At 37.7% G+C, this 12,942-nt stretch overlaps 1 protein-coding gene across 6 annotated transcripts in view; it reads right to left on the minus strand.

The window, feature by feature from the left end:
- The window catches only part of CDK5RAP2 (CDK5 regulatory subunit associated protein 2), an 81,028-nt gene that overhangs the window by 35,768 nt on the left and 32,318 nt on the right, over positions 1-12,942 (minus strand). For 4 of the 6 annotated variants that reach the window (XM_069873600.1, XM_069873604.1, XM_069873601.1 and 1 more), the window contains exons 15-21: positions 12,058-12,155; positions 8,988-9,118; positions 7,262-7,377; positions 6,319-6,447; positions 1,899-1,994; positions 1,178-1,225; positions 253-440 (exon numbers count right to left, since the gene is read on the minus strand). In XM_069873600.1, coding sequence (XP_069729701.1) covers positions 253-440; positions 1,178-1,225; positions 1,899-1,994; positions 6,319-6,447; positions 7,262-7,377; positions 8,988-9,118; positions 12,058-12,155 — 806 coding nt within the window. The remainder of the gene's footprint in view (positions 1-252; positions 441-1,177; positions 1,226-1,898; positions 1,995-6,318; positions 6,448-7,261; positions 7,378-8,987; positions 9,119-12,057; positions 12,156-12,942) is intronic. The other 2 variants (XM_069873603.1, XM_069873602.1) reach the window with 2 other exon arrangements.

Below are 12,942 nucleotides of genomic sequence, written 5' to 3' on the forward strand. Positions count from 1 at the left end.
TACAGTAATGCTCTGTATAGCAGTAACTTTGGAGATTTTTTTCTTGTAATGGTTTTTTCATAAGGATTTCTACTGATAGTATGTTTCCTAATTACTTAATTGCATGATAGACTAAAATGGCTCTGAAGGCGCCTTGCCAATCTCTCAGGTAAATTAGACAGTGCCATTATCTAAATTCACTTTAGCAAAATCACTTCATTCTCTTCTCAAACAGAAATACTGTCAGAAGCAGTGCATATTCCTCAAACTTACGTAGATTCCAGTACAGATGTTTTATTTTCTCCTTTAAGAGATGTGAGCAAATCCTCTTCTGTTTCATGATCACTCACTCCTGTTTTGCAAAAGTTTTTGCCACTTGTATCATGTTCAAATCCAGACTTTTTTGGACTCCCAGAATGTCTATCCTTGCAGAAACTCTCTGAATTGCCTGATGAAGTCATCTGTTAAAAAATTGCAAACATTTTCTTATTACACAGGAATGCAATGTACTACTACATTCAAGGCTGTAATCTTTTTGTAATCGGGTTTTGTAATTTCTGATGCTTTTTATCTACATTAAGAAGCATCCACAGAGATTTCACTTCCTTTTTGTTAATAGAAAAACTAATTAACATCTATTTCATATGATAAATTCATAGTGATCAGTTGTTGAGTATTAAGATTTTCCTGCAGCTCTTTAGCTGTGAAGGCTTTGAGCAACCTCATCCAGTGGGAGGTGACCCTGCCCATGGCAGGGGGGTTGCAACTGGATAACCTTTAAGGTCCTTTCCAATCCAAACCATTCTATGACTCTATGAAACTTCTGGAATGTTTTTATTAGCTCATCTTTGAATCACCTGTCATTACAGCACCCAATTCTATCCTGGGGTCTTCAGATACATAAGCCCTGACAAGCAAGACAGGCTGCAACTTGAAGTATTTACAAACTACCAATTTTTTGCATGCAACCCCGTAGATGTATTCTAGGAAGTTTGTATTTCAGTTCTCTCCAGTAATTCCAGCCCCATTTAAATCCATGAAAGTCTTGTCTATCACACATATGAGAATTCAGACTAGACAATTAGACAGTTTCCATCAGTAGACATCAGCAGGGTCAGGAGAACAGGTCTTATAAGGAGTGGCTGAGGGAACTGGGATTGTTTAAAGTCAAGAGAAAGTTTACTTATTTATAGCTTACCTGTTTACCCAGCTCAGAAGGAATATCCAAAGATATTTGAAGGCACACCTAGTAAACAGAGAAAACATTATTCTTCAACATTGCTAATCAAAATGCCCCACTTGGTTACATATCTTAGCATGTTATAATTTTTAAATGAGAAATGTTCAACTTCAACTGCACTCTTATGATCCTCTAAGGTTCCTTGCAACCTGAATTATTTTATAATTCCATCATGCTTTATCTTACACCGCTTTTGAATACTAGGATAAGAGGATGGCAGATTCCTGTACGTATGAAAATGCAGTCAACAAGTCACCAAGACATCAAGTATTTAAATCCTGAGAAGAATCTACAGTATTTTTTCAGCAGTCATAGCAGGAAGTGAATCTTACACAATTCATACTACAGGCCTGACTGCAACACAGACTAGAGATCAGTGTGTGTATGTAAAGCAACACAGTTTTAAGGGACTTTGTCATCCCCATTAAGGAAGACTATGAGTACTCAAGCAAGAGAAAACAAGGACCACAATGAAAGCTACCCTGACTACAACACCCTAGCAGCAGAAAAATATAGGAAAAAGCTTTCAGAAAAATGTTAGGATAACAATTAGCTGAAAGTAAAATCAAATAACAAAAGTATGCTTTGTCTGCAAAAGACTTCGTGTTCTCAGAAAACACGAATCTTTACAAGCATGCAAGGAGTACTGTAACACAACGTACCCAGAACACACTCCTACCTGACTGACCCTCTCAGCCAATTGACTGTTCTGTACCTTCCTGTCAATGTCCACATCCTCGGTCTGCGTCACAGGCTCCTCCATTACTTCAAGACACTACACAAAGTATGGAATGATGTGAAAATGTAGCACACAAAAAAAAATACTGTGATATGAAACGTGCATAAATAAGTCAGTGATATGTCTTAAAAGAAAAACCAAAAAAGCCTGTAATACAAAGTAACAAACACTGAATTAGATTTTTTCAACAAGATCAAAGGAAATTAATCTAAAAACCAGGAATGACTTGTATTAAATACATTGAAACTTTATCTTATACATTCCTTCATTTTCATTTAACTCTTTCTCCTCAGAATTGACAAAAAATATAAATATCACTTAACCTCTTCCGGCACAGGACCTCTCTGTCTTCAGTTGTGTCCTCATTGTGCCTATTTTATTTTCCAATTTCCAGAATTTATTTTCATTTGCTACACAGTTTAGGCTTTTCTCCAGCATCCAAGAAATAAATGCTTTTAAAACAAAGCCCACGTGGCTTGCTGTACACTAAGAAGATTTACAGTATCACTGAAGGTTACAATCTGCTTTGTCTTGCCTAAATTTGCCGATTTGTAGGAAATGGTGCCAAATCATCTTTTTCTCCCTCTTTGCCACAGAACCCAATCCATCTCCCATCACTAATATTTCCTGAGCATAGAGGAGGACTCAGCATTTTTAGCAGCAGAACCCAAGCTCCTGACATCAGCACTAATGGCAGCAAGACCAGAATCCCTTTGTTTTTCTGGGTGTTATATCCCAACAGAGCTGTGGCAAGAGGCAAGACACACACACATTGATCCTCCAAGCAGCAAAGACGGCTACGGAGCGAGCTTCATTACACACAGCTCATGGGAGATTGAGATGAGATCTCAGGAAGAAATGTTTCCCTATGAGGGTGGGGAGGCCCTGGCCCAGGTTGCCCAGAGAAGCTGTGGCTGCCTCATCCCTGGAGGTGTTCAAGGCCAGGTTGGATGGGGTTTGGAGACCCTGATCTGGTGGGAGGTGTCCCAGCCCATGGCAGGGTGGTTGGAACTGCATGATCTTTAAGCTCCCTTCCTACCTAAACCATTCTATGATTCTATAAAATTTTCATCTCATTTACAACTCACCTTGTCTATTCAGTTTTCTCTGGCAACAGAGGACAGCATTTAGCCTTGACTATGCTATACTGATCATTAGAAAAACTCACTTATTTTACTACATTCAGTAGTCACAGCCTATCAGCCAGCAACCTGAGTACAGGAAGAGCCCTTCACCCCACTTTGGGATCCATCATGAGTGGCCTGCAGGTACCACATTCCATCACTCCCCTGTGATAAGACCAGACTGGACATTTATATCACCTCGTTTTATAGCAATATTTCCCAGTCTAAAAGAAAACAAGAGTTATCTAAGATGTGTGCTGCTAGAATCTTATTAAATAGGAGAAATGTGCTAGAGTGATGGTAAATATCAACAATGCTATGCCTAACGTGCCTACACCACAGGTAGAATACAGCACAGTGGATTCAACACCTATATTAGCTAAAAATTGTAACCTTAAAGCGCTTCTGGCAATAACTCAGCACTGCTGGGTGTAACAGTCATATTTTCGTGCAACTTGGGCTAAAGAAAAAATTACCTTAAGACAAGAAAAGCAGAATCCTGAGCATAGTTACAGAAAATTGAGATTATAGGTACAGAGACTCAGATGACAGACTGGAAGGAATGAAATCGGTGTCTAGGGACCATAGATGTGATATTTATAGGTTCAGATATACAGAGCAGTGCTGAGATTCATGGCATGAAAAGAGAAACCTGCTTCCCCGGTACTGCATGCTGGAAAGCCTTGGCTCACAGCTTGTCAGTCCTATTGCAGACAAACAGGACTCTGCAGAAAGCATTATTTTTGCTTCCTTAGAGTACTGGGAATTGAATCCATGTGTGGGTTTTGATTTTTTTAATTGAATATGCACAGACTGTATGCATTTATGTGTGTGTGTATGGATATATATATGAAATAAACGAGAAAAGCCTTTTTATCTTCCAATCCTTACCAGTATAAGAAACTCTAATGGTTTTAAATAGCAATTTTAAAAGGCAGAAACTGAGTGGTGCAGTATATTAATATATATGCCTTTTACAATCAGAAATCCATATTGAAAAGTAACTTCCAAGACAAGTTTGGATTATTTAGGTACTTCCACTCAAACTTGCTTTTCTAGGACAACATAAAATAAAGACAATCTGAAAACTGGAGGAAGACACAGATAGGACTGTGGTATATAGCAAGGGCATGCATTATAAAGAGATGTTTTGTTGTAGTTATGGGATGCCTTAAGTTCAATAATGTTAGCAATTATAAAAGAACTGTTAAGGTTTTATCTTCCATATATAAGGGCAGGTCAAATCCTGCATTTGTGTATTAAAATCGCATTTATTTGCATATATAACTTATCTACCCAATGCAACTACCTGTTATGACTCCACATTTTTTAGTATTTGCTATTCCCAGGCCAGTATTTGGCTTCGTAAGTGATGCTACTCAGAATGAAACTATTACACAATACCTACAGGTTATGGCATGTTACCACAAATGACCACAGTTTGAGCCTGGTTCTATGGTCCTGTGTCTAAGAGGCTGAAAAGAAACTTTCTGTGCTCCAAGGAATACAATATCAATAAAATATTAAAAGAAAGTAAGTGTCCAAAGGCCACAAAAAAAGTCTACTAAGAATAAGCTGACTTTTTAAAGTATTTCCTTAGAGACTGCAAACCTTGAGAATGTTTTTCCTAAATGAACCACTGATATGCTTCGTTTGTAAAGATCCCTGGAGCCCTGAAGGCTGAAATCACTGAGGTTGCTTCTCTCGGAGAAAGCAGATGTTCAGAGGACAGTACAAAAACAACCTTTTTCTCTCCTCCTTCTCCCTCCCTTTCGAACATGAAGCAATAAAACAGAGTACTCAGGGCTGTCAGACCTGTGGGAGATGCCCTGCAGAGGCACCAACATGCAGATTCATCCGATTTGGGCCCCGGCTTTGTGAAGAAAAAGGAAGATGAGTTCATTTTAAGAACCTGGGGAGGATGCAGCTTGGATGTCTGTCTAAATTCCTCTTCTAGCACATATGTTGGTGTCATCTCAGCACTACCTGCCAACAAATTCTAGCCCAAAATACACATAAAAATAGAACTTGGAGAGTTGTGACAATGGTTATTAACATGCCAAACACACTGCTGTCACTATCCATAACCCAAAATCCAGGTTGCCGTTTATTGTCAAGCCTTATAAAATGGGGTACCCTTTAAATTAAAAACTTTTAATTACATATCCTTGCACTTTTGAGCTCCATTTTCCTATTATCATTCTGGCATAGGTTAAAATACCATATTTTACTTTCCTATATCCTTAACCAGAATTTTGAGGTTTATCTATATTTTGCAAGCTTCCCTCTCTGTCACAGACAGCTTATTAAGTAGCCCTATGCATTCTTTTCACCCTGAAACAAACGCAGGAGCACACAGTATCTAGTCATGACAATCTTAGCACAGGGCAGGAATTCCTTTGGCATTAACTGCAGCATCAGTAGGGGAGCAGCACCCTCTGCAGGGTCACAAGGCAAACTGCTAACAATATTAATCTACCGAAAGTGCATGCACCAAACTGATTGCCCACAAGCCTTTCATGCAAACCTATTACAGTAACATGTAAATTCATTATTTTAATAAAAGCCACGGTAGCCTTAAAGGTCAATCTATCACTTAAAACATATTTCAATTAAAGGTAGCACGAATGTGTCTTAAAACTCAAAAAGCAAGAATATTTCTTGACTTCTGATGACTGCTTTTAGTGGATCTGCAGCACATATGGTAATAGACACGACTCTTTTTCCAGAGTCCTGAAGAAAAACCACCAATGCCACAGTCCCAGTTCTAGAACCAGGCAACCCCTACACCTAAATGATTCAAACTATTTCTAATTTTTTGTTCTTTTGAGTTTAATTCTGAAATTAAATACGAAATTCTAGTACTATCACTATTCCTTTTATATTTTTACCTTCCTGTTCAAGATGGTGTATGAGAACAATGTAACTGAAAGCAAAATCCACAACAGAATATAAAGAAAAGCCATATTTCAAGTAATACTCTGTAACAAGCTAGAAGGTTCACTAGAATCTACAAAAGCCTCCTCAACATCCTTCATCATTCACACTGAACGATTCTATGATTCTCTGTTGTGCTAACATCTTAAAGGTGTTTACACATTGATTTAAAAAGTTATTACAAGGAATTAGCAACCTAAGCCCCAAGGGTTTTACGCTAATTCTGTACTGATGAAAGTGATTCCACAAGGTATATTAGATGTGAAAGTAGATTCACTACTTCAACACAGAACACCTACCTCACTGTGGTTTAACATTTGTTGTGCTTCCTTCCCTTGAGAATCTGTCTTGCGAAGTCCAAGCTGTTCTTTCTTAAGTTCTTCATTTGAGGACTGCAGTTCCTTAACCATCAAGAGAAGATCACTAACCTAAATAACCAGAGGAAGAACAAGCAAAACTGGTGACATCCATACTAGTACAAAATGAGATGATGACATAAAAATATCTCCATAAATACAAACTGCAGGCTTGGAAAGCCTGGGCTTCTATATGTGTTCATGAGGCAACCTTCTTATGTATAAAAACTTGATTATATATTTGTGAGTTAGTGTTCAAGAAATCTCAGCTTGTAAAATTGTCATTTCCAGCCATGATATCAAGTTGAGTGATCGTTTCACAACTCAGTAGCAAGAAGAAACCTGAGGGCACCTCACACCAACAGGCTGATTTGTGAAGAAACATTTTAGTTCGAGGGAAACCAGCATTAAAGGGAGAGAGTGGCATTCAGAAACAACCAGTTCTTCTGTCTCAAACACCCTTTCAAAGCCATTATCAGTCTGAGTAGTTTCACAGATACAAAATCTGAATGGACAACCATATTCAAAACTCATTACTGTCAGAGACTCATGTAATCTCTCAGGAAGGCAATGTCTGTAGAAGAAAGTGAAATCTTTTTATTAGACCAATTAATATATTTGTAAAAAACAAATCAACTTTCAAGCATACAAACCCCCTTTCAAGTAAGAAATGGTTTAAAAAAACATCTTTTGCTAATGATTGTCCCTGAACCTACTGAAAGGAATACGTTCGGATCTCAAACCACAGAGATGAGAACCTCAAATCCTTTCAGAACTAACCAACTGCACCTAAATAATGAAAATGCTTCTTTTTGTGAAAGACTCACCAACTACAAACAAAGCAGATTTAAGCCCTTAGAAACAAAATAATAAAAAAGATCAATACCTTTTTCTTAAGTTCTTCAAGAGACAGATGGTCTGTCCGTAGGCTTAAGTGATCTTGCTCTCCTAAACAGATACTCATATAAGATGTTTGATCTCCACAGAAAGATAATGTTTCATCTGCCAAAATAACCAAGGACAAGAATTATTTAAGAAATTGTGTTTGCAGGAAAATACAGCATAAAATGCAAAGACAGGACTTTCCGAATAAGAACCTACTAGTACACCTGTGGGAGGCCAGTTAAAATGTTTCATCCTCCAAAATAAGCTTTCTGTTTCATTGAACAAATTTCATCCTCATATTTCTTTGTGCTTCTGACACGTAGACATGCTGTATTTTCTGGGGCTGTATTTTCTGTGGTTATCAGCATGAGTTGTGGATATAATTCTGAATTATAATTTGCATATTTAGCATTACAATGAGAAATAATTTTTAGGAAGGATAAGTAAGGCATGAATAGTTATTCTGTTTTAACTATATTTCTATGAACACGAACTCAAGGTCTCAAGGCGAAAAGCCAGGTTAGACAAAGTTACTGAATTTATTTTGCTTTTGGGTCAAAAGCCTGCATTAATTGAATTGAAAATAGCTACTTATTCATTTCCTCCATAACTGCAGGAATGATATGTTATGTTTCAATAAACACCTGTTCCTTTACAGTATAGATGACAGTTAATGCTATAAATATATCTCATTAGATAGGGAGAAAGCATCTCTAAAGTAGGACAAAGAAGACAGCCAAATCCTACTCCCAGCTCTGAAATCGATCCCATGGCTGCTGCAAGGACACAAAGCTTCACAAATGATTACTAATTTTCAGAGCCTTCATTCTTAGCTGCCTCACCCTCAATACAACTGCTCTTGAGAACCGAGGAGTATCCACAAGACCCCTTGGCCTACCCTGCTTGTTCATCATCTTTGTGCTTTTGAGATCAGAAACTCAAATGGCAGAAGCGTACCGTTCGTCACTTATCACAGCTGTCAAGGGAGTGATGCTAAAACTGAAAATCTAAGTTTAAAAGGGTAAGTGAACAGACTTTACTGTTATTCATCTAACCCCTATGGAATAAAACAGATATATCTGTACATATGCAGTAAACTATATTTAACAATGTCCACTTACATTATCCTTCCCTATGTCTAAGTACATAACAAAAAAAACCACAAAGTAGTACAACAAAAAGCTAGAAGATAAGCTATATTTGAAAGCTTTACTATTTCTGAATTATAAAATATCAAAACCTCTGGACTTTTTTTCTGTCTCTGGAATTTTCTTCTGTTCAGAGGAGTCCAGCCCTCTCCTGAGACACAAGCTCCTTACTAAAGTGTTGTGAAATAATTACATTCCACAGTCACAAAATGATCCCATGGTCACAGGTTTATTCACAGCCAAGAATCTCCTACTTCTGCAGAAAACCATAAATTCTACGGGTTCAGAATTGGAGGCAGCTTGAAATGATCGTTGCAGTGGAATTGCCATAGAATTACTAACATTTGCTGCATGGGAAGACAAAAGCAGTCCCTCTCTTTCCATCTTGATTGCTCAAAGACAATCTGTTACAAAGCCCCCAAATAATTTTCAGTATAGAAAGTAAAAAAGTTTTTCACACCTTTCTCTACTCTCAAAAGTTTCTTCTTATTACAGTCTTCCCAGTTTGCTGGGAAGAAAACCAGTTTTCTTTTGTGCAAGAAGATCAAGAAAAGGCAAGGGCTGCACCTGTATACAAACCTTGTCGGCTTTTAATGTCCTTAATCTGATCTTCTAAGACTTTCTGCAGCTTGCGATTAGCTAAAACATCTTCTTCTAGTTGTTTCCGCAATGTGAAAATGTTGTTCAGTTCTGTCTGCAAGCTATTTAGACTAAGAAAAAAAAAAAAAGAGGGGAAAAAAAAATTCAATTTAAAACACTGTTGTGCACCTCAGCATCTTTTATACATCCAGGCTTCCATCAAGAGCCCATCTGACATCAGCCATCGCTTGTTTTCATTACACAATTACATTACTTTGATGCATAAGAATAAACAAAGCCCTACCCAGAAAGGTGAGACTAAACCTTTCTGAATATGTCCTTTTCTTGCTGTCTTGAGCTGTGCTGCTTGTAAGTCAGCTTAAACATGACAGATATATTCTACTGGCCAACTTATGTATAATTCTTTTTAAGGAAAATCAAAATTACTAACTTCTGGAAAGTAAGGCAGAAGAATATCCTTATCACACAATACTGATGGCTCTGTGTATTCCACTATACGGTGACCATGGAAACTTTGTTCCCTTGCTGCAGACCTATACTATACAATCTAGTGCTCCATGGGAAAAAAAAAAAATCATGTTTCACTGAAAATATAACCCAGACACAACAAAGTGCTTTATTTCTTCATTTATCCAATAGTCTGTAAAAAGACCTTTTAAGGTTTAAATTGTCTCAGTTATCTCAACGGGGTGTAAATGCCAAAACTTACAAATGATAATTTGTCATCATGAATTAATTCTTTAGGCAGTTTTCTTCCAAAGTGAGCACTGAAGCTCTTACTTTAACACAAGTCCCTGTCCCTCAGGCCCCCCAGTGTCAGCACGTTCCTAGATCTGCCCCATACTCTTCAACATCAAGATAGTTCAGATCAGCTCGTGAAAAGAGTTAAATACAATAAACACTGAAATTGTAATAAAATCAAATAAATTGGATTTAATAACAAACAAATAACAAGGTGTTACTGATGTCACTATTATTTGTTTTCACATTTACATCACTCAGAACCTCAGTGTTTTAAGATCAGTTAAGCTGCTGTAGATTTTCCAATCTACTGCATAAAAGGCCAAAGAATTCAGGAATCTTCATAAAAAAAATTCAATCCATCTAACAGGAGGCTTTGTGGGAACATAGAGCACGTTGTACTTGCATGAACATAACAGCATATTGTCAAAATGCAGTAATTAAAAACAGCATGTATGAAAAGACTCTCGGCCTGTGTTCTGACAAGCGTGCTGCTGTCAGTGTTTCCTGCACAAGAAACCATTGCTTTAACCAGTTCTCCCTCACTCAAGAGTGTCTTTGAGGAGAGAGCTCTCAAATCCTCAGCAAAAGTTAAGAATAAAAACAAACTAACATATTCATAAAAGCTAAGCAAGCACATCTTCTCCTTTTCATGAGTTAAAGGTTTTATAACAGAAAATGATTCTCTGCTTGAAGAGACAAGAAATGTCTTGGTCCTGACATCTGGTAGCTTAGTTTGAAAAACAATCATCCAGGTTGCTTAAAATAAATAATGCCTAAAAGAAGATAGGTCAGCAAGAAAACAGATGTTTGCCTGAAATCCATGGCACTGCTGATGGCAATGACACAAATCAGGAAGCTGGATTTATCTTCAGCGCTCATTTATCAGTTCCTCAGAACTCTGGGGGTTCAAGTCTATCTTCGTGAGATTTACAACACAACTCAACCTGCAAAACTATGAGAAGAAATGTGAAGCCCTGCCTCCAACTTCCAGCTCGGCTGTTCAATCATTGCGCATCACCCGCAAACTGCTGCACGACGTGTGCTCCTCTGTGCGTCCTCTAACTCTGCATCAGAACTAATGATCCTGCTCCTGACCCCACAGAAGTTAATTGCAAAACTGCTATTACCTTAATGATTATAACTACAGTTAGAATGTTCCTCATTTGAAAGATATTCTAGGAAAAGCTATAATAGTAGCAGAGCTGTGGTACTTTGTTGTCACTGAGTGCCGACAACCACCTTACCCACAGAAGGTGTTTCAATGGCAGGTCACTCCCTCTGTAGGAAATACTAAAACACAATGGCTTCTCCTTTCATTTCATGATTGTTCAACAGCAAAGTCACAAAAGCCATTGCTTTTTTTCCCAGAGATAAGAAATAATCTCTGTAATCTGTCATCTATCACTAGTTCTAATGAAAAAGGCTTCCATAAAAGAGCTTCTGAGCTGTCAGGCGCAAGACATTACCATTAATGCCCTTCATTCAAACACCAGATCTCATCTACTTTAGTGCTACTCACTTTACGGTTTCCAAACTGTAGTGGCCTGTAAAGCAACTGCAAAATACAAACACACATTGCCATAAAGTTGGCAGGCATGAGCCATTGCCTTCAGGCAGGAAAAGTCAGGAGCCAATACCTAATTAAGGTATTTGTAATTAAAACAGTAAATTTTTAATAAAATATTTATTTTACCTAACGGCTAAGAATTTTCTTAATTTTATCATAACAGCTCCTCCTCAAGAGATGCCAAGCAATAATAAGACACAAAGGAGGCCACAGATTAGTTTCCAAAATGTTGAGTTCTTTGATTTCAAAAGGTTAAAACACACTTGCTCCTGCCATATTTCTGAATGCTTTGCACTGAAAACATACTATGCAAACTTCAATTATTCCATTTTGTTTAACCTTCTCCAAAATCTTACTGGCTTCTATTATTATCACAATTCCCACAGTGCTTTAGGAGTAAACCACGGCAAATCACTCAACACCTAAATGTTCACTGCGATTTTATTTTTCTCTTATAACCCAACACAGGACGTGTACCTTTCGATAATCCAGCTGCTACTTCGGTACCTAAATGGAAATCTCGTTCATGTGAGATTCCAATCCAATCAGAAATATTTTCAGAAACATTTAAGTAATTTAGACAATATAACCTCACTTACAAAAATACTTCTCTGGTAAGGAGACACCTACAGTTAGTTCATGAACAACTGGATGGTATAAAACAATCACCACCCCAGTTAAGCTGCAACTTTTGCCCTTTGAGTTTATATTATCCACCAAAATAGGTAAAGTACTTACCTATCCGATTCTTTGAAGGTCTTCACAAGCGTAGAATAAATATTTTGTTCTTTTCTTAAAGCAAGGATCAGCTTTTCATATTCGGCTTCTTTATTTTCCTAAATTAAAACAAGAACACACTAAGCTTACAAAGTCATTTTTAAGTTTGTGTGTCTACAACTATCTGTGCATCTGTGTTCTGAAGAAAATGTCAAAGAAGTTGAAATCCAATTTTCTTGAACCAGGTGTTTGCCCACCTCTAAAGATAAACATGAATCTGGAAACTATTCCTGATACTTTAAACCAGCTGTTATTAAGGGATGCAAACAGTGTTTTACTATTTCCTACCATAACTGAGTCACATATCTAAACAGCGGTTCATCTTCTTTATCACAGTCTAAAAAGCCTTTCCTCTCAGCAACCCTCCCTTAACAACTTGACCACACAGGATGTATGGCAGGCAGCTGTTTCAGAGGAGGGGAAGGGAGAGAAGGGAAAGGGAAGCAGAGAAACCCAAGCCCCAAGCACACATCTCAGAACATCGTCCAAACAGTCCTCTCTATATACTGGATAAAACTGGCTTCCTTTGGGGAAGGGTTTCCTGCAAATTCTACTCCATTTCTGGACAAAAAGGACTGTATCGAGCTGAGAAATATGGGATGAACATGTCAGAGACTTGCTCGGCGATTCAGCTTTCTGACCACTCAGCTGGGTCACCACAAGCTGCTGCTTTACTTGTGCAAAGAAAAGAAAATTGTTCACCTGTGGTCTTGCTCACAGAAGGTATATTATTATGATTAGAACACATCCAGATTCTTATGTTACATTCTCAGTAAGCATCCACTAATTTTCCCAGATATTTTCACTCCAAAACTATCAAACAGCCACTTTTCAGCAGGAGGTAAA

This window comes from Phaenicophaeus curvirostris, chromosome 20 (genome assembly GCF_032191515.1).
Source record: "Phaenicophaeus curvirostris isolate KB17595 chromosome 20, BPBGC_Pcur_1.0, whole genome shotgun sequence".
Taxonomy (NCBI): domain Eukaryota; kingdom Metazoa; phylum Chordata; class Aves; order Cuculiformes; family Cuculidae; genus Phaenicophaeus; species Phaenicophaeus curvirostris.